General features: G+C 56.7%; 1 protein-coding gene across 5 annotated transcripts; it reads left to right on the top strand.

Annotated features, from left to right (window-relative positions):
- Window positions 1-8,949: 8,949 nt before the first annotated feature.
- BCAN (brevican) lies at window positions 8,950-25,278 on the top strand. 5 transcript variants are annotated; one of them, XM_049112530.1, is made up of 14 exons: window positions 8,950-9,160; window positions 12,715-12,824; window positions 13,346-13,760; window positions 14,055-14,229; window positions 14,468-14,595; window positions 15,081-15,374; window positions 17,205-17,438; window positions 17,941-18,582; window positions 21,877-21,984; window positions 22,528-22,764; window positions 23,253-23,335; window positions 23,645-23,789; window positions 24,267-24,478; window positions 24,792-25,278. In XM_049112530.1, exons 2-14 carry the CDS (start codon window positions 12,801-12,803, stop codon window positions 24,912-24,914), a joined length of 2,820 nt encoding a protein of 939 aa, XP_048968487.1. In that variant the 5' UTR covers window positions 8,950-9,160; window positions 12,715-12,800; the 3' UTR covers window positions 24,915-25,278. The 5 variants fall into 5 exon arrangements, with proteins under 5 accessions (XP_048968487.1, XP_025286596.3, XP_025286598.3 ...); XM_025430811.3 differs by having other exon boundaries at window positions 8,951-9,160; window positions 13,386-13,760; XM_025430813.3 differs by having other exon boundaries at window positions 8,953-9,160; window positions 13,386-13,760; window positions 22,528-22,686.
- Window positions 25,279-27,245: the final 1,967 nt, after the last annotated feature.

The raw sequence follows: 27,245 nt of genomic DNA, 5'->3' as shown, positions 1-27,245 counted from the left end.
ATTAACTTTTTTCCCAGGAGTATTTCATAAGTAAGACTGTATTTCCTCTGTTGTCAGATCCGGAGGTATGCGGTGTCTGGTTGTTGATGCTACGACTGGTCAGTTAATTCTGCTGCTGTCAGCCTGATCCACTCACAAAGTTGCTTGTACCAGTTATGCAGGCTGCTGCAACACATTACCACAAACGTGGTGGTTTATGAGCCAGAAATATATTCTTCTACTGTTCTGGAGGCCAGAAGTCTAAACTCAGAGTGTTGGCATTATGGCCCTCCCTCTGTGTAGACTCTGAGAGAATTCTTCCTTGCTTCTTCCATCTTCAGTGGCAGGTGGCATTCCTCAGTGTCTCTGGCTGCATTGCTCCTATCTCTGTGTCTGTGGTCATGTTGCCTCCTCCTTTTCATGCAATACGACCACAGACAGAGATAGGAGCAATGCAGACACATTAAACTGAATTTTGGGAATAAATTCATGTAATGAATTACATCCACAGAGACCCTTTTTCCAAACAAGGGTTTCAGGGATTAGGATGCAGACACATCTTTACCCATCACCTTTTTATCTGATGGCTACTGGTGACCATGGTCTAGATGCATTATTTCATTAGGAGCACAAAATGGAGATGTTCTAATTTTGTCTCTCCTCTTCCTTTATTATTATGAATTGTCCCATATGGAAAAATATCCCTCATCAATTACTGTCACTCTGGCTTAGAACCCATTCAGGAAAGATAGAGTTAATGCCTGGTTCTCTCCCATTTGTCTTATTTTTTTTCCCATTTGTCTTAGATAGGTACTGTGGAATGAGTGTTTGCATCACCCAAATCCATATATTAAAGCCCTAATCCCCAGTGTGGTGGTTTTGGACATGGGGCCTTTGGAAGGTAATCCCACGATGACATTAGTGCCCTTATAAGAAGAGATGTGGGAGAGCTTGCTCTCTCCTTGCAGACTTCAGTGAGAAGGCAGGCGTCTGCAGGAAGCCAGCCCTCACCAGACACCAGGTCTCCTGGCCTCCAGGGATGAGAGAAATATGTGTTTGTTGTTTAAACCATCCAGGCTGGGGCACCTGGGTGGCTCAGTTGGTTGAGCATCTGCCTTTGGCTCAGGTCGAGATCCCGGGGTCCTGGGATCCAGTCCCACATTGGACTTCCTGCGCGGAGCCTGCTTTTCCCTCTGCCTATGTCTCTGCCTCTCTGTGTCTTTCATGAATAAATAAATAAAATCTTAAAATAAATAAACAAAAAAACAAATAAATAAACAAACCATCCAGGCTATGGTAACTTGTTACAGCAGCCTGAGCTGACTAAGACCATGGGGTTCCCTGAAACCAACGTTGAGTCAAAGATTTCAGTACAAGCAGTTTATCTGGGGGGTCAGGTAAAACGCACCAGTGGGGGACTGGGGAAGCAAGGCAGGAGGGAGGAGGAAGCTGGCAAAGGCTGTGAGACAGAGTGGCCGGAGCGATTGGCCCAGTCCTGCCAAGGGATCCCTGGAAGGCAGTGTGGAGCCTGTCTCAGAGAATCCCACCTGATGGACAGACAGCAGGGTCATATGTGTCAACTTCCTGCCTGAAAGCCGAGGGCTGCTTCTGGGAGCACTGACCCGTTAGCATTCCTGGCTAGCTCTGAGTGCACACATGCTCCCACAGTGAGAAAAAAGCCACCAGACAGAATCCCAGATGCTACCGTCTGCTTATGGAGACAAATACTGGAGGGTCGGGTCACAGCTGTGGTCCACCCTCCCCACTGCTCAGACCCATGTGTCCCCCTGTCCACCGTGTCCTGTCACTGACTCTCCAAGGCTGTGGCTAGGCACCATTTTTAATTCTTGAAAAGAGAGTTTTATGGGCAGCCCCAGGGGGCCCAGTGGTTTAGCATGGCCTTCAGCCCAGGGCCTTCAGCCCAGGGCGTGATCCTGGAGACCCGGGATCGAGTCTCACTTCAGGCTCCCTGCATGGAGCCTGCTTCTCCCTCTGCCTGTGTCTCTGCCTCTCTCTCTCTCTCTCTCTCTCTCTGTGTCTCTCATGGATAAATAAATAAAATCTTAAAAAAGAAAGAAAGAAAACAGAGTCTTATGACAGGAGGGTTAGTGGGACAAGTTCCCATAGTTGCTGCAGCGGGTGGCTCCGGGGCTGTGACCATTATCAATATTCCACATCTTCCTCCATGGTTCATCTGTTGTCCACAGGGCTTTCACAGAAAAACCCAGACCTTCATCCCTGAAGGCCTTTACTTCCCATGCCCTTGACAGGCCAGCATGGCTGCACCTGCCATCATACTTACCACCGGATATGGGCTCGTCAAGAGTAAATGTTTTGGGGTGCCTGGGTGGCTCAGTGATTGAGCGTCTGCCTTTGGCTTGGGTTGTGATCCTGGGGTCCTGGGATTGGGTGCCCTGTTTGGCTCGCCACAGGGAGCCTTCTTCTCCCACTGCCTGTATCTCTGCCTCTCTCTGGGTGTCTCTCGTGAATAAATACACTTTTAAAATCTTAAAAAAGGGCAGCCCCAGTGGCGCAGCGGTTTGGCGCCACCTGCAGCCTGGGGTGTGATCCTGGAGACCCGGGATCAAGTCCCACATCAGGCTTCCTGCATGGAGCCTGCTTCTCCCTCTGTGTCTCTGCCCCTCTCTCTGTGTCTATGAATAAACAAATAAAATCTTAACAATAAAATAAAATAAAATCTTTAAAAAAAGAACAAAAGTCTTTGCCAGTATAATTCTTTTCTTTGCGTGTTGGTGAATTGGCATGAGGTACCCAAAAGGACCCAGAGGCTGCTAGTACCTTAGGTCTGGTGGTACCCTTATAGTAGCCTCTGGCAGACACATCTCCCACCCTAAGGACTAGGGCTTCTAATCCTACAGAGTCTACATTTATAGGTACAGGAAGCACGAATCTTCACATGGGTCACTGGGGATGATGGTGGGAAATTATTGCTCTTTCCAACCCTTGGTTCTTGTATCCATGACTTCTAGCTCTGTGGGCTACAGCACCATATAATAGCCATTGGTTCAAAATGTAGACTGCATTTTGAAGTCCAGTACTCTTGATTTCAGAGGATGTTTTCCCCAAACTGGTATTTAGATGTGCTGTAACGAGGTCATACTAAAGCACTCCCAGGGTTGGCAATTTCAAGGTCATGTAATACATGGTAGGGACAATGGATGCGGTGGTCTTGTGGCCATTGTCGCATCTCCTTTACTTTAAAGTGTATCCCCTTGGTTAGAAGTGATACTATATGGGGTCTCATAAGTATAAGCCATCTCCTTCATGACCTTGAATATTGGTACTGGCCAAGGCACTTGGGCAGGGAAGGCAAATTCATACCCAGAATGTGCATAGTCCCAGGAAGGAAACATTGCCCTCCCAACCAGACTGAAAGAGAGACACTGTAGTCAACATGCTTCCCAGTGGCTGGTTGATCTCCCTGAGGGATGGCGCCATGTGAGGGCTCAGCACCTGTCTGTGCTGCCGACACGTCAGGTGGCCTTAGTGAGAGGGAACCATGCAGACTTCTACCCACTGCCATAGCCACTCCATTCATGGGCCCTCACGCAGGCACTGGCATGGGGGAAGGACAGAGTCTGGCTGGTATCCCCTGGAGTCTCCTGTCTCCTGGCTGTCCAACGTTCCCCTGCAGTGAATGCTCCTTAATGGTACTGCTGTAAAAACAATGCCCGCTCCTGCAAGTCCATCCATGGCTCTCCCTCCACTTCCTTATCTCCACCCTTCCTGTCCTGCCCTTTCCTGGCCTGACCAGCCAGCCAAACCATGTGCCACCGCTCAAGAGTCCAATAGACCTCTCTCAAGTCACCTCTCCCCCTGCAGGCAAGGGTGGCCAGCGTGCTGCCTGAACTCCCTCCCCAGCCTCCATCCCGGGTCAGCTCACATCAGTGCACCAGACTGATCCATCCATGAAGTAGGCCTGGACTTCCTCCTCTGAAGCCTGATTGGCCTGATCACAGAGGCACTGAGAGAGAGGCATGGGTGCCACAGACACAGGGCATCTGGGAGCCTGGCTTCCTGCTCTCTGAGCAGTCTCACCCAATCACACATTCCACCTGGGATTGCCGTTGTGTCCACCCATATGTATGTGCAGGCTTTGAACCCCCAGGTCTTAATAAGACAGTGAGTCCAGGAAGGGAGAGAATCCAACAAATCATTGAGCAAACAGTCCAATCACCTGGAACAGGTGCCCAGCTGGAGCTCAAAGCTGCTGAGAGTGAAGGGAGAGGGGGGCGGGGTGGGGCTTCTAGTCTGCGGGCTCCCCTTCTGTCACTGGCCGAAGCTGTTTCCAGGCCATCAACTCCTACATGCGTCTGACTCGCTGTGTTCTTGGGCCCAGTGTACCTGCCCATTCAGAAAAAATCCTCAGGAAGTCTTCAGCCTGTGGCCTGTCTAGGTGGCCAGTAAGGGGACATAGGCCAGTAAGGGGACACTGACAGGGTCTGCTACACCCTCTTAATCTTCACAACTGTGAGTCCATGCCCCCATCAGTGTGCAAAGGTGATCAGGGATTTTCTTGTTTAGTATCATGATGAATTCTTGGACTTTATAGATTTGATGTGCTTCCATCTCTTATGGGATTTATTCATTTAATGCTGACATGTCACCTTGCCAGTGAGAGTCTCCACAATGTGGCTACTGGGTCCCTTTGACATGATCTGACCTGAGACCCCAAACTTCCTTTATTTGCAAATGTGATGAGCTGTCCTGCCCCTGACTGGGACATCCTGAAGAGGCCTGGTTCCTGGAAGTGGAAAGTACTATTTAGAGACGGTCGTCTGGACCCCAGGAGCACTCAGCATTAACGGGGTGGGTGGGGGGGAGTGTCACTGCTTCTAAGCCTTTTTCACAGACATACAAATCGTGAGCTCATGCTGTTGTCTTCAGTTCACGTGAAAGATTAGCAGTTTAGCTTAACTCTCCTTTCCTCACACTGAAACTCAGAGTTCCAAACACCATTACTATAATTATTTGTTTGCATTATCCCAATAAATAGTGCGTTTTGAAATGCCAAGCCAACATTATGATCTCTCTGCAGTTCTTTTCATTCTTAGGGATGAATAGTCAAAATGCTCAGTTTCATAATCACTTGAAAGAAAATTCTTCCATGTGGCTTTGCTTCCAGCTCCAAGTACAATCACGGGCCCTTGTCTCACTTTGTTTCAGATTTTTAGGAATTGCATCCCTGTTCTGCTTCTTAATTTAGCCTAAAATTAACTTCATTATTCTGAACTTAATTCTGTTTCAATTATATAATATATTTATGTAGTTCCAATGTCAAAGCCAGAAAGCAAGCTGCTGCCATTTTACAGGTGAAGAAACAGGCCTGCAGCCTGCTCTTCAGAAAACCTGAGAGGTCTCTGGCCCTGGGCTGTAGGGAAGGGGGCTGCGAGGAGCCTGCAGATGGGACGGCTTTCTCCAGAAGGAGATCTGGATGTTCTCAGGGCCGAGCCCTCCAGTTCCTTCAGCTGTTCTTTGGGGAACAGTCTGGGATGCCCTTTGAGCATAGGACTTTGCTCCCTGGCCGCAAAGTTCTGTCCACTCAGGGGCTCCCCTAGATGTGGTGCCGTTCAGCCTGCCTCCTCGCCACCCCCCCTCCCCTGCCCACCCTGAGGCCTTCAGCTGCAGGAGCCCTCCCTCATCTGGGCCAGGGTCCCGCGCTTCCTGGCCCCTTTCAGAAGTTCTCAAAGCCACCATTCTGCCAGCACAGCTGTGGCAGCGCTTGGAGCTGTGCGCATGCAGCCCCACTCCCACGTCCCCCTGCAGAGGACCCAGGTGCCCACATGACGTGCAGGGCCTTGAGAGGATCTGAGCTGCTGGGCCCCACCCCCACGTCTGGGGAAGTGGGAACAGGTGCTCAAGGGACCAGAAGGATGGGCTCTCCCAGTGGCCACTGTGGCTGGGAGTCCAGTGACCAGTGGCTAACACTGGAGGCGGGGGCGCCAGGGACGCCAGGACCTTGGGGAGGGTCTGTTTCCTCAACTTGGGTCATGGCCTCAGCGTTGGCCTTGGTGGGGGGGCCGTGGGGGTGAGGGAGAGGGAGGAGACTGATTATTCTCCTCCACAGAGACTGGAAAGCTCCCCAGGACCCAGGAGGCTGGGAGGCCAGCCAGCTGGGCTGCAACCCCCTCCCCCCCCACCTCCACCATTTCTGTCCCCTGAGAGACAGCTGGGGCCCTGGCAAGAACCCTGGCCTGGGCGTCCATCAGGAGACTTGCTTTTGGTCATGGTCAGCCTGTGACATGCTGTGTGACCCCAGATAACTTTCCACCTCTGGGTCTGTTTCCTTGTCCAGAAGATATTTCAGTTTCCCTGAGACATTCTCCTTCTGTTATTAGGGCAGGAAGTTCTACGTGAAATCAGACTTGAATTCTTCCTGCTTCCATTGGTCCTGTTTGCTTTCAGCCAGTCTCCGAGGGTCCCTTTCTGAGACCTCAGGGAGGTCTTGGTTCTTCTTGCCTCTTCTTAGGAAGGGATAGAAATGGGTGATGGTGACTGTCACATGGCCAGGGGACAAGATGCAGGTAAAAATAGTACAGAAGGTCCCTGCCCAGCAAGTGCCAGCTAGACTGCAGTATGAGTCTTCAGAGCTGTAAGTGTTGGAAGAGTCTCGGGGGCGAGGGGGCACTCATTGCCTCCCCTGGAAATTCCTCAGGGCGGACTCCTCTCTCAGATAACGAACGCTCCGTCTCACCCACAGGAGACTGGTTCACTGGCCTCCTGGCCAGGAGATCTGTGCACACTGGGCATGTGTGTATGTGCGTGCATGACTAGCAAAGAGAAAGAACTAGATTTTGCTGAGCTCGTCCATGGGCCAGGTGCAGTACACATTACCCAGTGCCATTGATACTCTTCAGCCCGTTGTTCAGAAGAGGAAAGAGTTTCAGAGAAAGGAAGCCCTGCACAAGGTTTGGCCGCTGCAGATGGCAAACTAGGGCTTTGACCTCAGGGCCGGAGCCTCTGGAGTCCTGGCTCTCACCAGCCTTCACAGCAGCAGCTCCCTGTTCCCGCACCACGTCTGGTTTCCCACCAGGGGGACTGCCTCTTGGAACAGACTGTCTGGTACCAGCCCCAGTCCAGACCCAGCTGCTTCTGGCCTCGATCAAGGTCAGACTCTTTCAGGATGCCACGTGTGCCCACACTTCTAGTCATGAGGGGAGGTGACAAGGAAGGTCACTTTCTCTTCTTTCCCCATCACAGCCAGGTTTCCCCACAGCAAGAACTGTGGTTACCTGGGAGCCACCACTGAGATTAAATTTCAGCCACATGGTTGCCTGGCTCTGCCTGGCTGGGCTTAAGACCCGGGTGGAGCTGATCCCAGCCCTGGTGGAGGCAGGCTGGCTGCATGGACCTATGCTGAGACTGTTGGGGTGGGGGGGATGTCTCTTTCAGTTGGGTTGCAAGGTCCGAGGGGAGCAAAGGGAGGTCCTAGGGCTGCCAGGTGCTGCTTAGATCTGCCCCAAGGCCAGATCCCTCTGGCCTCCATCAGAGGACTTGGTGCTGAAATAGTGCCTGGTCCATAGTGGGCATTCAGTTAGTATTTATTTAATGAAATGAATAAACAGAGGTCTCTCCTTCCCCAGACTCTGCCAGGCACCTTGTTCTGTCCTCTTTAGGCTCACCTCCCCGCCTGGGTCATTTCTTTTACTAAAAGACCCTACCACCCACCACCCCCAGGACTTCCTGTCCTGTCTCTACAGTATATGGGTGTCCAAGGATTGGCCAGAGCTCTACCTTAGGTCCTTGAGGATTTAGGGAGGAGTTTATTGTGACCTTCTGAAAAGCGCTTTGGAAGCCAGTCCACAGCATTTGAAGTAGAATCCAGACAGTGGTAAGACTGGGACAGTTAGGGCATCAGCAGAGGGCAGTCCAGAGTCCCATACAGGAGGGAGGGACTTGGGTGCCGTCTAAATGGAAGGACAGGGACCGGTCCTGAGGTTGATTTGCACTGCAGGCACCCCGCATGACTTGGGATATTTTCGGGGTGCTGCTGGAGATTATGGGGATCAAATTCCCCAACAAGCTATCCTTGGTGCCACCACAGTTATCCGGGGAGAGAATTCAAGCATCTAGCTGTCCTGCCCACAGTCAGTGCCAGGGGTTCTGCTTCAAGTCCCAGGAGGGACAGGGGGAGTGAGAAGAGGGAGGGGCAGAGAGAGCCTGGGAAAGCAGAGGGAAGGGGAGGCTGTGGAGCTGAAGAGGGGGGGTGTCATTGGTATTCTGAGGAGTCCCCCAGTGCTAGGCAGCACTCAAGGCCCACCCCCTGGCACCAGGCTGCACATTCATCAGCAACAGCCCTGGCCAGTGGGCCCTCTGGGCTCCCAGCAACGCCTGTGTTTTGCACATTGGTTTTTGTGACCAGTGTGTCCATTCACAGTGCCGCTCCTCCCCCACACGGCATCCAGAGAGTCCCTGACTTGCTTTTCTTAACCCCTGAATCCGCTGTCTAACCTCCATCTGTCCAGCTGCAAAGTCAGCTCCTCCTCTGTGCAGGGAGCAGGAGCACCACCAGAGGCAAAACCCAATCAGGGCTTCCAACAGGGATGTGGTTGTGGTCCTTTGCCCCTCATCCTGCCTCCAAAAAAGAGCTTCCCTCCCCCACTCTCATGCTTCTGGCATCCTGTCCCTATTGTCCAATTCCCAGGCCCTCCTCCTCGCCCCTGGCCCCACGGGAAGTCCCTCTGGCTGTCTAACTTCCATCCGTCCAGTTGCAGCAGCATCCTCCAGCTCCGCGAACGCTCGCTCCCGCCCCTCCAGCCCTCCCCCCTACTCCAAGTCCCCGGCTTCTCTCCAGAACCATGTCCTACTTCGCACGTCCTTGCTCTCTCTGCTGCCTCTAGGAACCGACGCAGAGGAGGCAGCGGTAGCGTGACCTTCCCGAGCCCCCTGCGTCCCTGGACAGGGGGCGGGGGCGGCCCCGGGGAGGAGCGGGGCGGGGACGGGCGGGGGAGTGGAGAAAGGGGTTTTGTGCGAGCCCGGCGGCCCGGCGCCCTCTTCCGAACGTCCTGCGGGCCCGGCCCTCCCTGCGCCCGCGCAGTCCTCGCCGCAGTCGGCCGCAGCCGCAGGACGGAGCGTGGACCCGGAGGAGAGCCCGGAGGAGAGCCCGGAGGAGGCTGCAAACTTGGCGGTGCAGCACCCTCGCAGCCCCGGCCGCCTGCAGGTAGGTGAGCACGAGCGCAGCCGGACCACCGGGACCCGAGAGGCAGGGAGCCCGGGGCGCCGTCGGCCGCCGGTGGTCCGCGCCCCCCCGCCCCCGCCCCGCAGCTCTGGCCTCCCGGGGCTCCGGCGCAGGCCACCTGCTGACCCTGACAGCCCCCAGGCGCCCCTCCGCTGCGTGCGGCCCCTCCCGCGCCCCCGAGTCCACGGATGATAGGAACGCCCCCCGTCACTGCGGCCTCCTTGCTGCGCCCTCGGGCGCCAGCCCCCGGCTCAGGCTTCCGACCTTGTGCGGGGCAGGCGGGCGGCGGGAGGAGCAGGAAGCAGCCCCTCATTGGAGGCCCCTTCGGGGAGCCCCGGGACAGCCGACAGCGGAGCGGGTGGTCGGGGCGGACTGGCGCTGGAGTCCCAACTCTGCCACTTACTTGCTGTGTGACCTTGGGCAAGTTAGTTGACCTCCCTGAACCTCGGGTTCCTCTTCAGTGTGATGCATAGACCATATTTTTCTCAAAGTTAAGGTTATCCATGCGAAGCCTGGATAAGAGGCCTGACTCAGGTGGATGGTCAGTCACCAGTAGCCAGAGCTCCAGTTACCCTCCTGCTTTCCTCTCTAGCACTGCCAGGGGGCTGGAGACCCCCACTCCCAGGTCCTTTCCCCTCACCCTCCTATGGGAATAGCTCTGCCCACATGCTTCCAACAGGACCAAGAGATTTGCCATCAGTTTTGTTAGCACCGTTAATATCTGCATGACTTCTATTCCAGATAAGAGCAGTAAGATCAAGGGACACTGTTACCCATGGACCACCCACCCCCACTCACCCTGGCCCCACAGCATTACCAGCACCTGTGTTTTCATGGCTAACTTGGCATCATCCACCTTTCAGATTCTGAACTAGGAGGAGCTGCAGTAGCTCAGCTGTGATGTCGCTAATAGTATTACTAGTTGTGCGTCCAATAAATAGGACTATTTATGCAATGTCTTTAGCTGGTCCCACAAGCTCTGCTAATGCCTGGCTGCTGTCGTGTAAGGTCAGGTTGCTGCTTGCACGGCCACTAAGGGGACCATAAGAGCTTCCCTCCTGCTGACCCTGCTAGCTACAGGAGCCTGGTTCCTATGGGGCAGACTCTGCACAGCCAGCAGGGAAGGGGGGGGGGCATTTAGCATGGAGATGGCAGGTATTGGATGTGTGTACGCATATGCATGGACACACACACACACACACAAACCCTGGTCCTGATCTTAATCCTCTGTGGATTGGGTCTACGAAGCCTGTGAGAAAGATGGGCTCCGTGATCAGACAGGAATAACATATCGAGAGAGAAGTTTCCTGAACAGCTTGGGAAGCTCAAGGCAAGGGCAGAAATCCTGGAGCTGGAGCAGGAAAGGATGAGCTGGAGAGAGGGATGGTGTGGATCAGGGAAGGGACAGGAAGCCTGTCGATGCCGAAACTCTCCAGGTTAGGGACGGAGAGGGTATCCTGCTCTGGAGGACAGCAGAGGGGTGAAGGCCAAGTCTGTTTTCCCTTTCCCCACCCCAGGTCTGACACTGGTGGCAGAGGAGGGGATGCAGTAGTGTTCTCAGGACACTTGGCTGTACCAGGATGGGGCTGAGGCCCAAGCAATGGGGTGGGGGCAATGCAGATGTCTCTGATCATGAGAACCATGTAATCCAGGTGCCCTCTTGGCCCCTCTGGTTAGTGACTCCCCTTCCTGGAAGTGGGATGGCTCCCATATTTCAGGGTACCAGGTCTTCATCAGCCTCAGACTTTCTCCCTTCATTCCCTCACCTTCAAAACAGAGGTAAAAGGGCAGGCCAGGGTGCTGGTCCCAGAGTGGCTCCAAATATATGGGTTTCTGGGCCGTCTGTCAGAGAGCTGGGACCCAGGTCTATGAGCAGCTCCAGCTCCAGCCTGAAGAGAGGGGAGGGAGGGCGCCAGAAAGGGGCCTGGCCCAGGACCTGGCACAGCTCAGATGCAAGGCAAACAGTCTGCCCAGTACCCAGCTGGCACCGGCTTCTTAAACCAAATGGTCCCTCCTTCTACCCCAGAAGGCAGTCCTCCCAAGTGCCCCTATACCCAGAGCTGGTCTCAGCACCCTCTGATCTGGCCCCAACAAGAGACACCCTGGACATCTGGCTCCTGTCACTCCTTCTCCAAGTCTAACCCTGAGGAAATGAAGCCCAGCCATAGCGGGAGGGATGGAGGTGTTGTAGGTGGGGAGGCATTCCAAGGAGGATCTCAGATCCCTGGGAGGATTTGGGAGAAGAGAGGTTTCCCAGCAGTTCAGGCTCAGAAAGGGGAACACATGCATGAAGGCAGAGCCTAAGAGGGCAAAGAAGATGGAGGTTGAACCATGGGCCTGGAGTGGGAATGAGCCTCTAGGAAATCCTGCCTCTAGACTAACCTGCATCCCTCCTGCTGCGCCATTGGCCTATGCCATGGCAGACCTGGGTCTCTGTGCTTTTCTACTAGCCCTTACAGATGTTGTTGGTCACTAGCTCTGAAGCCTTCCCTCCTGCAGGCACATTGGCCTGGTACCTGACTTGGCTTTGCTGGGAACCAGAGTCAGCCCTATCCTTCTCTGGGTCCCATTTCTCAGTGTCACCCCCCAACACCCCCATCTCTCCATTATGAAAGTGTAAGTGCTTTGAGATCTTCAGAGGACTATTCTGGGTTCTCAGGGTGTCTGAGAGCCAAGGGCAAGAGGGAGATGACCCCTCCCATTTAGTCTCCCCCTCCCTTAGCCCACCCCCCCAGCCTAGGGCTGTGGTGGGGGAAGGGAGAGGCTGGATGGAGGCCAGACTGGCAGAGACAGGGGCTTTGTCCCAGCTGGTTTCTGAGCCAGGAGATCCGGTGGGAAAGCCCGTGCCAGGCAGAAAGGAAGGCTGGGAAGAAGTGAGAAGGCAGCCAAGGGCGGAGGGGAGTGGAGGATGCTAAGGGTAAAGAGAAGAGTTTCCTTATAAGTACTGGTGGGGTAGGGGGAGGTCAAGGAGGGGTATAGCTAGAGAGAAGGTGTGCATCACCCAGGTTCAGTCTAGGAGGCCCTCCTGGAAGAGGCTGGGTGGGTATGGTACTCAGGGAGGAAGGGGCGGAAAGGAAAAGTTGGCAGGGTCCTGGGGCTCTGGGTTCAAGGAAGGAGTCTGGCACTGTGAAGACCAGAGGGAATGAAGTATGATAGCACCTACCACTCATGCTATAAGCATTTATTGAGCTCCTACGGTGTGCCTGGTTCTGTGCATCTGTGCAGCGCTTATAGGATAAAAGGCGCTCTAGAACCCGGAGCCTCATCACCACCCAGGTGCTGTCCTACAAGTCAGGAAACAAAGGCCTACAGAGGTTAATGAATTAGCCTTAAGTCACACAGGAAGTTGACTAGAACCCAGGTCTTGGTTCCAAGGAAGAGTCCTCTGGTGGGGAGACAGAATCAAAAACAAGGGAGTTAACGGTGAGGTTGGGACAGTGGGCTTCTTGGACCACCATATGTGTGAGTCCACATGGATGTGGTCAGGAGCCGGGGGAAGTCCATCCTAAAGTCTAACCCCAGCTTTCCTCCTCAAGTCCCTCCACCAGCCTGAGCATGGCCCCCCTGTTCCTGCCCCTGCTGGTAGCCTTGGCCCTGGCCCGGGGCCCTGTGGCCTTAGCTGATGCCCTGGAAGGGGACAGCTCAGGTAAGCAACCGCACTCAGCATCACTGTCTCTGTCTCCTGCATCTCCTCTATGGAAGAGGGTGGCCTTGGAGGACCCGGGGAGAGATAGGATAGAGGGCACTGTGGGGAATGATGTGGTCTGGGATGCTTGGAAATAAGGGATAAGCTGCTGGCTCTGGGTAGGGCAGGCAAAATTAGTGGTAGGACTGCCAACCCCTAGGGCATGGGACCAATGAAGGGGGCTGGAAGACAGAACAGGGATAGAGTGGGGAGAAATCCCAAAGGTGAGTCTGAGGGAAACTGAGGGGAAACTTTAAGGCCAGGGCTGGGGCCAGCTTAGATCTGGAGTGGGCCCCAGGGAGTCCTGGGATGGTACCTACCAGGCCACTGTCCACAGGAACAGACTGGAAGATTTGGGGACAGATCTGGAGAGGGAGTGGGATGGGCCTGGGGTCCTAGAGGCAAGCATGTGGGGCCCTGGGAGCAGTGGTGGCTGGGATCCTGGGGCGGGCTTGGAGACCAGGTGGGACCCTGTGGATCAGGTGCCAAGTTCTAGCCACCGGCCTGCCCGCCCACCCACAGAGGACCGGGCCTTCCACGTGCGCATCGCGGGTGACGCACCACTGCAGGGCGTGCTGGGCGGCGCCCTCACCATCCCTTGCCACGTTCACTACCTACGGCCGCTGCCGGGCCACCGGGCCGTGCTGGGCTCCCCGCGGGTCAAGTGGACCTTCCTGTCCGGGGGCCGTGAGGCCGAAGTATTGGTGGCTCGGGGGCTGCGCGTCAAGGTGAGCGAGGCCTACCGTTTCCGTGTGGCACTGCCTGCCTACCCGGCATCACTCACCGACGTGTCCCTGGTGCTGAGTGAGCTTCGGCCCAACGACTCCGGCATCTACCGCTGCGAGGTCCAGCACGGCATAGATGACAGCAGCGATGCCGTGGAGGTCAAGGTCAAAGGTGAGGGGCAGGACCCAGGAAGGTTCCCCCAGGGTGGGAGCCCACAGTGTGAGGGGGGAGCAAATGCTCTGGAAGGCACCCAGTGAGCTAGAAAAGGAGTGGGTAGAGACAGACCTTTGTTACCTCCTTTCTCTCTTGGGGTGGACAGACTCCTGAGCACAGCCTGGGGCAGGCCCCTCAGCAGTAGAGAGAGCACAATGTGAACTTTACCCTCGTGTACAGGGGAGTGCCAAGGAGGGTGAGAGGAGGTCAGGGTGGGGTGATCATGCCTCAGGGCTCCTCTCTGCCCCTCAGGGGTCGTCTTTCTCTACCGGGAAGGCTCTGCCCGCTATGCTTTCTCTTTCGCTGGGGCCCAGGAGGCCTGTGCCCGCATTGGAGCCCGCATTGCCACCCCGGAGCAGCTCTATGCCGCCTACCTCGGGGGCTATGAACAGTGTGATGCTGGCTGGCTATCTGACCAGACCGTGAGGTGAGCAGGGTTGGGACGGGGGATCCTGTGGACCAGGAGCTTCTAGTTGTGTCTGGAAGTGGCAGTGGGCCCTGGTTCTGCCAGGGGCTGCTGGCTGCCTCAGGTCAACCATCCAGGACCCCCTGCCCCTGGGGGTGTCTCTGCAGAAGAAAACAATTGGCTGCATGGAAAGGCAGTGCGATTCAGGAGGGGCATCCCTGGATAGCTCCCTGATGGAGGCATCTGTACTCGCTCCCAGGTATCCCATCCAGACACCACGAGAGGCCTGTTATGGAGACATGGATGGCTTCCCTGGGGTCCGGAACTATGGAGTGGTGGACCCAGATGACCTCTATGATGTCTACTGCTATGCTGAAGATCTAAATGGTGATTGGGGGTGAGGGGTTCTCAGAGCCCCTTCTCCGGTGCTGTCCAGAGGTCTTCCTGGGGCCTCTGCTGGACCTCATGTGTTCAAGCAGGCATCCAAGGGGGCATCCAAAGGAACAACCCGTGTCCCACCTTCCAGATACTGTCATGGAAGCAGGTTCATGGCCAAAGCCTCCGACAAGTGGTGGGAGACCGACTTTGAGTTTGACTCTGCTGCCACCTGCTGTGCATCTCTCTACTTCGTAGCATCTCTGGGCTGTACTGTGCTTCTTTGCAGTCTGAGAAAGTTGAGCCAGGCCCCTCTGAGTAATAACATCTATCCTGAGGTTTTACCTGAGCTTTGACCCTGAAATAGGGTAGTTGACTCCATGTCACAGATGCAGAGACCAAGGCCCAGAGAAGCCAGCCTAGGGTCTCTACGGGAGCCCAGGGTGGATGGGGCTCCCGACTTCCTGGTCACCCGGCCTCCTCTTCCTCTCTACCAGGAGAGCTGTTCCTGGGTGCCCCCCCAGACAAGCTGACGTTGGAGGAGGCACGGGCGTACTGCCGGGAACGGGGTGCAGAGATTGCCACCACGGGCCAGCTCTATGCAGCCTGGGACGGGGGCCTGGACCGCTGCAGCCCGGGCTGGCTGGCCGATGGCAGTGTGCGCTATCCCATTGTCACACCCAGCCAGCGCTGCGGTGGGGGCCTGCCTGGTGTCAAGACGCTCTTCCTCTTCCCCAACCAGACCGGCTTTCCCAACAAGCACAGCCGCTTCAACGTGTACTGCTTCCGAGGTGAGCCGGCCTTCCTGCAGAGGCCGAGACCACCCTCCTTTAGTCAGAGACAGACTTGAGCTCTGAAGTTTCCCCCCTCCCCCCAGCTCAGCTTGGCACCTAGGGTTCTTACTGTGGTTCTGCCCTCTGTCTTGTGCTGTGTAGCCTCGGGGAGAGCACCTGCATCTCTGTATCCCCTCCCCTACCTTCTCTCCAATCCATGACTCGCCTCTCCCATGTCACTCCATATTGGGTGATCGGAGAGGTTTCCATTGCTGGTCTGCTCATGAGTAGAGCAGGGATGATAGACATTCTCAGAATGCAATGAATGATCTGCTCCAGTTAACATAATGCCTTCAAGAGCCCTGGGTGGGGGGTGTTCAGAACCTTCAGCTTGAGGGTGTCCGATTTTTAACCACCAAATATTGATGGACAGACACAATTCCCCCCCACAGGGAGCAGGTCCTCAAGGACACTGGGTGTAGAGATGGTTTATCTGACCACATCTTCTATTGGGGGCTTATAGGAATGCAGTGCCTGGGACCCCCAGAGACACAGGGCCCAGACCTAGGGGGACTGACAGGGAGGCAGTGTCAGGGGGTGTCTGGGTCCTCACCTCAATCATGAGTCTGCAGCACTGGTACAAGGGTTGAGGCAGAAATGAAAGGAGACTACACAGCCTCGACCTTCGGGGAGCTCCTGGTCTGAAGGGGAAAGACACTGCTTTTGCCATGGGGGCCCCCAATCCAAAAAACAATAAGCTTGAAAAGAGACTGAGAGAAAAGCATTACTTCTATTGGGGCAGATCTCCAAACATCCTTAGCCCAGGGTGAGGGAGTGGTGGGGAAGTGAAGCCCCTAGGAAGGAAGATCCATCTGGAAAAGCCAGTGCAAGAGGGTTGATGATGACGATCATAATTGTAGTGAATATGTCTTATGCGTTGCTTATGATTTTGTGCTGAGCACTGTTCCAGGGAGACATGGAAGGAGGAGCTGAATGGAGGAGGAGGGAGGATGACTGGTTGGGAACAGGGACAGGCAGGCAAGGGCACAAGTTTGCTAGTCTGGCAGGAGCGAGGCTCACCAGAGTAGGTGAGGGGGCAGGACGTTCTGTGCTGTCATGTCTGGCTGAGCACAGACAGCCCTCAGGGCTTTTCTTAGCCCAATTTCACTGTCACTTCATTGGTTTTCTGATCTTGGTTCTCCTCTTCAAAGACAAGGTAATCCATCCTAAAGCTCCAGTTGTTTGGAGGGAGCAGCTCCTGGAAGGATGGAGCAGGCCCTTCCTTTGCTCTCCGGCCCCAGTGCTGACACCCTCAGCCGGTGGCTGCCGAATGTCCTTCCTGCACTCCACCCTCCAGCCCTCCTGGATAATGGGCCACCTGTCCATCCTTCTTGTCTCTATCTCCTTACTCAAGGGACTGTCTCTCTCCTGAGCCTTTCCTGACCACTCCATCTAAAGTAGTACTTCCCACCATTCTATCTCCTTACTCTGTCCAATTGTTCTTTATATAGTAACATAATATATGTTTACTGGTTTATTATCTATAGTTAGGCTCTAAACTCCCTTAGGACAGGAGGCTTGCTGTTTTTCCTCCATGGTGTCCTCAGTGCCCAGAAGAATGCTTGGCATGACACATAGTGGGCCTGTGATTAATGCTTGAGGGACACATAATGAACTCCCACAGTGCTCCCTGGGTCCTGTGAGTCCTCCACAGGGAAGATGAGTGAGAATTGAGAGAGTCTCATGGTCTTTGAGTCTAGTCCAGAGACTGTGGGTCTCTCCCATGGCTGTGGCTGGAGGGCAGCGCCACCTGCCTAACCTCCCATTGGCACTTCCCTCCTGACACAGACTCTGCCCAGCCCTCCGCCATGCCTGAGGCCTCTGACCCAGCGTCTGACCCAGCCTCTGATGGGCTGGAGGCCATTGTCACAGTGACAGAGACCCTGGAGGAGCTGCGGCTGCCTCAGGAAGCTGTGGAGAGCGAGTCCCGGGGAGCCATCTACTCCATCCCCATCGTGGAGGACGGAGGTGGTAGAAGCTCCACTCCAGAAGACCCCGCAGAGGCCCCCAAGACCCTCCTCGGTAACTGGAGCCCCTGTCAAGAGGAGTTGGGGGTGAAGGTGTCCAGAGTGATGCTGGGCTTATGGCTGGCATGACTCGTCCTGTCCCTTCTCAGCATCTTGGTGATGCAAGGCATCTCTCCAGGACTTTCCCAACCCTTGCCTTTGCAGCACATTCCACTCCCAACTCTCTGGGCCTTGGAAGGAGGGTGCTCCCTCCTTTGTGTCCTCCTCCCCCTTACCTACCCAAAATAGACTTGAGAATTTTAAGCCTACAAGAGTGAGTGAGATACAACGACTGTGTTTTTTTCCTGGGCTAATGACAGCTCACAGAGCTTTCACCAGGTAGCCTCAATATTGCTGTTCAAGTTGGAGGTCTTCCGGTGGGGAGCAAAGACAGCCTGTCCCAGGGGCAGGCTCCCCCACCTCACCCTCCACAGCCCCTTCCTCCCTCCTCTTCTCTTCAGTCTTCCCGGTTGGGGCTGGTGCTGTCCCTGGTGCTGAACCATCTGTGCTTTGTCTAGAATTCGAAACACAATCCATTGTGCCTCCCCTGGGGTCCTCCGAAGAGGAAGACAAGACTTTGGAGGAAGAAGAGAAATATACGGATGAAGAAGAAGAGAAAGAAGAGGAGGAGGTGGAAGATGAGGCCCTATGGGCCTGGTCCAGCGAGCCCAGCAGCCCAGACCCACAGACCCCTCTGCCCACTGAGCCAGCCCTAGAGGAATTACTCTTCCCTGCCTCTCCACCACCAGCGAGTGCAGTCCTACAGCCTAGGCCATCACCACCTTCCGACAGAGAGCCAGAGGCTCCCAGGCCTCCAAGAGTCCTTGGGCCACCCACTGAAACTCTATCCACTCCCAGGAATGGGCAGCTGGCATCCTCACCACCTTCAGCTACGGCTGGGGAGAGAGAGGTGGGGGAGGAGGCTGGTGGTCCTGAGCTGACTGGGGTCCCTCGAGGAGAGAGTGAGGAGACAGGGAGCTCTGAGGATAGCCCTGCCCTGCTTCCAGCCACACGGGCCCCTGAGAGTGCCAGGGAATCGGAGGCCCCCTCTGAAGAGAATTCTGGAAGAACTGTCCCAGCAGGGACCTCAGTGCGGGTTCAGCCAGTGCTGCCCACTGACAGCGCCAGCCAAGGTGGAGTGGCCGTGGCCCCCTCATCAGGTAACTTTGCCCAAGGCTCGACTTCCCTCTTTCTCCTCCTTCCCTTTCTCCCCCTGAAGCTCTGGGTCACATGATCTCTGGTCCTTTACCCTCATTGCCCCAGCCTCTCCTGTCCTTTGCCTTCATTCTCCTACACACCTTTACCTGGGTGTCCAGTCTTGGATGCTGCACTTGTGACTTCCATCCCAGCTCTCTGATTTCTCACTTCATGACCCCCAACTCCATGGCCCCACCCTTGACTCCAGCCCCACCACTAACCACCTGGGACCTTTTCCTGCTCTTGGCTCTCCACCTGTGACTCAGCGGCCCCACAGGCCACCCCCCATCCTCATACACCTCAGGTGTCCTGGGTTCCTATTGTATTCTCCAAGGCCCAGGCCTCCGCTCTTGCTGCCGCTTCCCCTCCAGCTGCCCCCTCCCCCTCCTGTGTGCCATCCACCTCAGCCCTCCCACTGATATCAGGGAAGCCTGGGATTCTGTCCCTGCCCCTTAGCCTCTGGGGTCCAGGAGAGCCCTTATCCCCACAGAGCCTTAAGCGACTACTTCTGTGAAGTATTTTTTCGACTGTTTCATGGAAAACAAGCCTTGGAAATAAATCTCTATTAAACCACTTTATAACCAAAACTCTGGCCCCCTCTGTCTCCACCCCCAGCTGCCTGCCCTTTTCATTCCTTGGATTTGTGTCGTGGGCAGCTCTCTGATGCTTCCCTTTGGCCCTGCCTCTCCCTCTCCTCTCTCCCATCAATCCGAGCCTCTCTGCCTCCTCTTCATCCTCAGCCAGTGCCCTTTCCTGTCCTCCATCTAACAGCGCTCACTGGTCCTCAGCCTCCCCTCTCAGGCTGTCCTCTGTCTTCCTCCTCACTGCCAAGAGCCCAAATCTGACCGTCAGAGAAGTCATTGTCCATCAGCCCAGGGACTGCTGGGAGTTGTAGTCCTGCACCCCTGATGGGGAGAAACCTCAGCCAGAGAGAGAGAGAGAGAGAGAGAGCATTTGTATTCATTTCTGATCCATCTCAATGGCTCCCATCTAGAGCCATACATACAGACTAGTGATGGAGAAAGTCTATCTGAGCATAGAAGCCCATGCCTGGCATCCAGGTGCCCCAGCCTCCCCCACCACAACTCAGCAGGGGGATGGGATCTAAGTTTCATCCCACTGCCCAAAGCCACCCCCTCCTCCACTGACCCCTGCACTAACAACCATCTCACCCCTAGGAAGAATGGTCTCACCCTCTCTGAACCTAAAGGATCTCAAAGTCCTTAATGCTACAGAAGACACAAAGCAGGAGGCGAGGATGGAGAGGAAATATAGAGGGGGAGCAGTGGAGAGTTAGGTTCTGGGGTCTCAGAGAAGCCCTGCCTACTCAGGGAAGGTTGAGCTTCCCCGTGGAGAGCCCTGGAGAAGGCTGGGGTCCTGCCAGCCCCAGGACTACCCTTGCTAGATGGTCCAGGGTGGGGTAGGGGCCCATGAATCACAGCAGGCTTGCCCATTCCAACCACTGGCTCTCTGCCCCACTGGCCTTGGAGTTCAGTGCCCTGTGGGTTGGGAGGGGGTTTGGTGGGAAGAGAAGCATCAAGGGAAGTCTCTGCAGTACCTTAGTTACCCCACCTGGAGGCTGAGGGATGTCCTCTGGTCTGCTACTGCACCAGGAGGGAAGAACTTTCTGGTTGTAGAAGTCATTGGCCTCCAGAGGGGGAAGAAGGAAGAGCAGAAAGTCTCAGGAGGAGTGCCTTCACTTCCAGTCTGTTGTCCTGGCTCAGGTGCTGCCACCCACAGCCCAAGGAGGGACCTAGTGGCCTGGGTGCAGGACCAAGTTTGGAAGTCTCTGCCCCCCAGGGAAGTGTGAGGAATGGAATGGGCTTCCTAGCCTCTTCCTACCCTCTGTGGGGCCTGGTGCTTAGTGGGTTACATAAAACACCTCCCCTCCCCCTTTGCCCAGGGAGCTAGTGCTACCAGCTTGGAAGAAACTGTTGGCAGGAGGGGAGATGATGGGTGTGTGTGTGTGCTGGAACAGCTGATTCATTTCACCCAAAACAGCTAGGTCATCCCAGCAAAAATCTTGGAATCACCTCCAGCTTCTCCTCCCCCTACCTCTGCTCTCATCCCCACCAGGCAGAGGGAAGCACAGTGGGCCTTGCCTTTGGTTGCCAGGGTATGGCAGGGTGTGAAGAGCCCTGCTCAGGAATGTTTCCCCTCCCAAGCTGAGAGCCTGGCCCTGCACTGTCAGTCTGTGGGGCCATCCTCCTCTTCCTGGACCAGAAGGAGTGAAAGCTGCCTATCCAGCACCCAGGCCTGGTCTAAGGGCAGCCACCTGGGAGGATGGGATCCTGGGATCCAGAGGGAGCAAGTCCAGAGGAGAAGGCAGGTGACCCAGCCAGAGGACAGATGGCAGGCCTTCAGTGTAGTGTGTTGGTCTAAGAAGACTTTCTGGGGAGAGAGGGCCAGAAAAAGGAAAAGAGATGGATTGGAGGGGATTCTAGGCTGGGGAATGTGCAGAAAGCCCAAAGTGGAGGGGAGTCTGGGGAGGAGAGAGAGTCTGGGAGATAAGGGGAGGCAGGAGGCTGCATGATGTTGAGAGTGCATGGAGCCAGCAGGGCAGTGGGAGCCTCCAGCTTCATTCCTGGGGGTGGGGGGTTGATGATTAGGGTATGGAGTTAGGCAAATACATTGATTGCTCACTATCAGCTTCTGAGGTTGACTCTATCTGGTAGAGGGCAGGAGGAATAGCTAGCCCCCCCACCCCCATCAGGTCCCAGAGCAGTAAAGGTCAGGCCACACCTGTGTTGCTGTGGTGATGGTCCTCTTCTCAGGTAGCACTCGGGCCACCTAAACTGTACAGAACTGTGCAGAAACCTGGTACAAACACAAGGGGGTGGGGACTGACCTCCAGGCTCAGAGAGGTAAAGTGACCTGCCCAGTGTCACTCAGCAGAGCCAGGAACCAGATAAGAGTCCAGGTCTCATGATTGACAACTCAGTATCTTTCCCTTTCGTGGGGTTGGGTCCTGAGGGCCTTCCTGGCCACTTTCCCCAGCCCATTCCATAGCGTCCACACTGGTGGGCAGGGCAATGGCCAGTACAGGGTTGAGTCCATGCTGAAGTGAGAGGTTATGGGGGTGGTGGCCCGTGTGGGAGAAAACCCCAGAACTTAGGGCTGGGCTGACTTTCAAGGTACTGTGATAGCTCCCAAGACAAGGAGATTGGAGCTGTGGGCTCTCTGAACCCTCTCTGGGGGGCTCAGGATGCAGAGCTGTGCTCCCCTGCTCCCCCCACCTCACTTCTCTCCCCCCTCAGGTGACTGTGTCCCCAGCCCCTGCCACAATGGTGGGACATGCTTGGAGGAGGAGGAGGGGGTCCGCTGCCTGTGTTTGCCTGGCTATGGGGGGGACCTGTGTGATGTTGGTGAGTGTGTTGAGGAGCAGGGCTGGGGTGGGGGTAGACCTGAAGCCTGGACCCTGCCACCATGTACTAGCTCTGGAGCGAAGAGGGAGGGCACTGGTTTGGGCCTTGTCATTAACAAATCTCCATTTTAGTCAAATCATGTAACCTCTCTGAGCCCTACCCTGGATTTCCTCATCTGTTAAGTGGAACCACACAAGCCTTTCTCAAGTGGTCCCCGTGCAAGGAGTGCACAGCATACCCCTTGCGTCTGGCAGGCAGTCCATACCTGCTAGTTCTCTCCTGGCAAGAGAGGAGGGCACAGCCCTTCCCTAGGATGGAGGATTGTGGAGACCCGGGCGAGGACTCTAGCCCTCACCCTCGCTGGTCCCTGGTACTCAGAGGAGGAAGCCATTAAGGATTCCTCCCACCAGGGCCCCAGGCGCTCCTCCTCACCCCCCATCCTCTGCTGGCTCTCTGGCATCTGCTGGGGCAGCAGGAGGAGCCCAGTCCCTTCTGGGGGACGTGGCCCCTCCGGCCCCAGTGACCCACCCCTCTGTGCCCCAGGCCTCCGCTTCTGCAGCCCTGGCTGGGACGCCTTCCAGGGGGCTTGCTACAAGCACTTCTCTACCCGGAGGAGCTGGGAGGAGGCAGAGACCCAGTGCCGGATGTACGGCTCGCACCTGGCCAGCATCAGCACGCCGGAGGAACAGGACTTCATCAACAGTGGGCTGGGGATGGGGCTGGAGGGGACCTCATCACCTGCTCTCTCCCACTCACTCATTAACCAGTCATTAATCACGAGTGAGTGTGTGAATTAATTAACTCCCTAATTCATTAATCCGGGAGCTCATTACTTGGTTTGCTTTATTCATTCATTCATTCCCATCTCCGTCTCCCTCCTTCCGTTGCACGCCACGCGAGGGGCGAGGGGCTCCGGCAGCACCGGCTGGGGGCTGTGGCAGGAACGACACCTGCACCCGCCAGACGCCACCCGCGGCCCCTCCCCGCCTCGCAGCCTCTGCCACCGCCATCTACTTCCCCGACTCTGTCCTCGGTTTCCCTTTCCCGGCCCCGCTGGCATATCTCTCCTCCCCACCTCTTCCTTCCGTCCGCGGGCAGAGGTCGGGCAGAGGTCGGACGGACGGACAGGGAAGCAGGGAAGCGCGGGCCGGGTCTGGCGGGACCGACCCCCTCCCCCCGCCGTAGGCCGCCGGCAGCGGGGAGCGGCGCCACCTGCTGGCAGCAGGGCTCACTGCACACACCCGCGTCCGCCGGCGCTTCCTCCCCAGGTCGGTACCGCGAGTACCAGTGGATCGGGCTTAACGACCGGACAATCGAAGGCGACTTCTTGTGGTCAGATGGCGTCCCCCTGGTGAGAGGCTCCGGCTGCCCCTCGAGCTGGCCAGGTCGCTTGTCCCAAGCACTTCTGCCTCCGCCCCCAGTGACCCATCACTTGCCCTCTTTTTCTGGCGGGTTCTCTGTCCCTCTTCTCCTGGGCAGGCCTCCCTTTCTTGCGTTCCTCTCTCTTCTCATTATCCCTCCCCATAAAGCCTGTGACTGTCCTTGGGCCCCCACTCCTCATCCCCCTTGCTGGCTGTCTCCTAGCACTCCTCCCACCCTCCTTCTTAGGCCCTCCAGGTCCATCCCTCCCCCTCACTACACCCTCCACCCGACCCCCCAGCTCTATGAGAACTGGAACCCTGGGCAGCCTGACAGCTACTTCTTGTCTGGAGAGAACTGCGTGGTCATGGTGTGGCACGATCAGGGACAGTGGAGTGATGTACCCTGCAACTACCACCTGTCCTACACCTGCAAGATGGGGCTGGGTGAGGCCAGGCAAGGGGGAGGAGGGGAGCGCCAGGGGACCCAAGCCGCATGTGTGTAAAAGGAGGGGGAAAAGCTACGGAGGAGTCAGAAATGTGTCCCAGGCCACTGGCAAGGAGGAGATAACAAATGAGGTGCACCCACCAGGAACCTCTGCTCTTTTTTGCATCACATTGTGGCCCTCCCCTTCCTCCTCCTCCTGATTCTGGGAACTGTCACCCACAGAGCCAGGCTCCCAGTTCTTTTTTTTTTTTTTTTAAGATTTTATTTATTTATTCATGATACACACACAGAGAGAGAGAGAGAGAGAGAGAGGCAGAGACACAGGTAGAGGGAGAAGCAGGCTCCATGCAGGGAGCCTGACTCAGGACTCGATCCCGGGTCTCCAGGATCAGGCCCTGGGCTGAAGGTGGTGCTAAACCGCTGAACCACCCGGGGCTGCCCTAGGCTCCCAGTCCTTGACTGTGTCTCCCCTGCAGTGTCCTGTGGGCCTCCACCAGAGCTGCCCCTGGCTCGAGTGTTTGGCCGCCCACGGCTGCGCTATGAAGTAGACACGGTGCTTCGCTACCGGTGCCGGGAGGGGCTGATGCAGCGCAACCTGCCACTAATCCGCTGCCAGGAGAATGGTCACTGGGAGCCACCCCAGATCTCCTGTGTGCCCCGCAGGCCTGTGAGTGCCAGGAAGATGCAGGTGGGGAGCTATCCAACAGTAGCCCTGGGCTCTAGCCCAGCTCTGCCAGCCCCTGGCTGTGTTACCTTGCAGTAATCGCTGCCCCCCTCTGGGGCAACAGGAAGGAGGTGGTGGTGAGCTGGATACTCTGGGGTCCCTTTCAGCGGGGGGGATGTCCAAGAGCATTGGCCACACCCTGGACTCTTACGTGCTGAGCCAGGGCTAGTGTTTGGATGAGATCAGGGGTCAGGAGGAGTAACACCAGAGGGCAGGCTCTGAGAAGAGACACAGGGAGGAGCCCAGGACAGAGGATGAACGTGTACATCTTTCCCAGGGTCGGGCTCTGCACCCAATGAAGGCCTCAGGAGGACAACAGGGGAGGCTACTGGGACGCTGGCAGGCACCACGGATGCCTCCTTCCAGGCCCTCTCTTGGTCCTCAAGGAGCAAGGCCTTAAACAACTGCTGCCCCCAGCACTGCCCTCTCTCCCACCCTCTTCCCATCATAGGAAGTGACCACGTGAGGGGTGGAGCTGGAGTCCAGGTGGCAGTGCCTGGGCAGCTCCACCCTAGACTAGACCCTCTGGCCCCTACCCTGGGCATCAGAACCCCTATGGTGGGCGGGGGGGGGGGGGGGGCTCAAGGGAGTCCCTAAGTGCCTCAACTGCCCCTCTCCTTGCCAGCCAGCCTGTCCCCTCCTGTCCACTCCATCCCTCTGGGAACACCTGGCCCCCTTACAATCAGATTTCCCAGGAAATGGGTCTACAGGATGGAGAACCAGTAAAACCAGCCTGAAATAAAGCTGCATTTGAGCAACTGCAATCAAGCAAATTTGATGCTTCTGTGGGAGAGGAAGAGAGGAGAACGGGCTTGGGCTGGGCCTCCTGGGATAAACAGATCCTATGCAGTGATGAGCTTCTGAAGGTCAGAGAAGTCCCCAAGATGTCAGCAGAGAGAATGATGTCGGCACCGCATAGCTGCCCAGGACGGATTTATCGAGTGGAGGAGCTCACTGGGACAGGGGGCCAGTGTCAGGGTGTCTGGAAAGAGCTGGAGTGCCAGGGTGCCCAGTTGAGCAGACCTGGACAGTCTGGGGACAGAGGGCCCACAGAGCAAGGCTGGGAGGCCGGTGCCTTGGTGGTTCCGCTCTGAAGTTCCCAGGGAGGTGTTCTCTCGGGGCTGAGGGTTAGGGTGAAGGGAATGCAGGTCTGGGGGCCAGACTGCCGCAGAGGAAGCTGGGACGCGGGAATGCGGCAGCCAGACAAGGGCCCTGAAGTCCCAGCCTTGCTGGCCGGCTGGACTCCGGGAAGGACCTTGGCGGGTCTCCGGACTGTGACCGGCAGAGGGCGCTGCGGACGCGGGGACGGCGGCCCGAGAGTGCGCTGTGCGCGTGCGCGAGTGGGGCCGGGCCGAGGAGCCGCGGGGCCCCGGGAGGCCGCCAGGGGGCGCCGCGACCTCTGGCTCCGAGCAGCGGGGGCGGGGAAGGGGGAGGGGGCCGCGGGGCGGAGGGCGACTTCCGGCCAGGCTGCGCTGGCCCTGGGGCCGTGAGTCAGCGGAGGTTGGGACGGTGAGGTCACTCTCAGAACTGGGGAGAGGATGACGCGCCGGGAGTGCGCGTGTACCGCCTCGCAGGGCGCGGGGTTGTGCCTTCGTGATGGGGGCCCTGCCCACTCGCAGTCACACTCGCGCGCACGCCGCCGCTGGCCGCTGCCCATGACCAGTGTCCCCCACGTGGGCAATTCTGAGTCCTCTTCCTGCGAGTCCGCAGAACCGGATACACTCAGAGACAGGGGACAGACTGGCGGAGCAGGAGGGCTGGGAGCCCGGGAGGGCCTCGGGAGGGGAGGCCCGGCAGGTGCCTGTGGGAGCCGCGGGGGGCCTCACCCCATCCCACCCGCAGCACCGCGCTGCCCCGCTCCTCGGCCTCTCCACCCTGGATGGAGACCCCAAACTCACTGTCTCCAGGACTCCAGCGTGACCTCCCAGCCCCCCTACCACCTCGCTCCTCTCCTCCCCAGGCTCACCTGCCCTACCTCTTGCCCTCCCATGGCTAGGGATGGGGCTGTTTCTTCAGGAGCCACAGGAAGGAAAACCGTCCTGGGGCCAGAGTAGGCCCTGGACACCCCCCCCCCCCTTTGTTCTGTACTACCCTTTGGATTGCCTAGTCAGTGCATTGTTAGGGATGGCAGGCGCTTGGCTGGAATTGTGCATCAAGACCAAGGTGGGCTTTTGGTTTTTTTTGTTTTTTGTTTTTTAATTTTTATTTATTTATGATAGTCACAGAGAGAGAGAGAGAGAGAGAGAGAGAGGCAGAGACACAGGCAGAGGGAGAAGCAGGCTCCATGCACCGGGAGCCCGACGTGGGATTCGATCCCGGGTCTCCAGGATCGCACCCTGGGCCAAAGGCAGGCACCAAACCGCTGCGCCACCCAGGGATCCCCCAAGGTGGGCTTTTGAAAGTAGGGCCTGAAGAGAAGGCTGAGGAGGGGCTGTGTCTGTCCCTGGGCTCCTAAGAGAGGTTCTCTGAGAAACAGGCCCTCACAGAGATGGAGCTGACACAGCAGGTTGGATCCTCTAGAGGCTCCTGGGGTGAGCTGGAAGGGGATTGGGTTGCCCAGCCCTGTCCCCAACACTTCCTCACTGACTCTTCCCCACGGCTGGAGGCAGGGTTCCACTGCTTGAGCCTAGATGAGGACAGTGCCAGAGGTTGACCGGGCCTGGAACTGGAATCCTTTCCCCCTCCCCAACACCTGCTGGCCACTGGAGCAAGGCTGCCGGAAACGGAAGCC

Source organism: Canis lupus, chromosome 7 (genome assembly GCF_003254725.2).
Source record: "Canis lupus dingo isolate Sandy chromosome 7, ASM325472v2, whole genome shotgun sequence".
NCBI lineage: Eukaryota > Metazoa > Chordata > Mammalia > Carnivora > Canidae > Canis > Canis lupus.
This window is presented reverse-complemented; position numbering and strand designations above follow the sequence as displayed.

Excerpts from the sequence above, each read along its gene's own strand:
- BCAN (XM_025430811.3), top strand. The coding sequence starts at position 12,734 with ATGGCCCCCCTGTTCCTGCCCCTGCTGGTAGCCTTGGCCCTGGCCCGG. Across the intron at positions 21,985-22,527 it reads GGGGGACCTGTGTGATGTTG|GCCTCCGCTTCTGCAGCCCT; the intron begins GTGAGTGTGTTG and ends TCTGTGCCCCAG. Across the intron at positions 23,790-24,266 it reads CACCTGCAAGATGGGGCTGG|TGTCCTGTGGGCCTCCACCA; the intron begins GTGAGGCCAGGC and ends TCTCCCCTGCAG.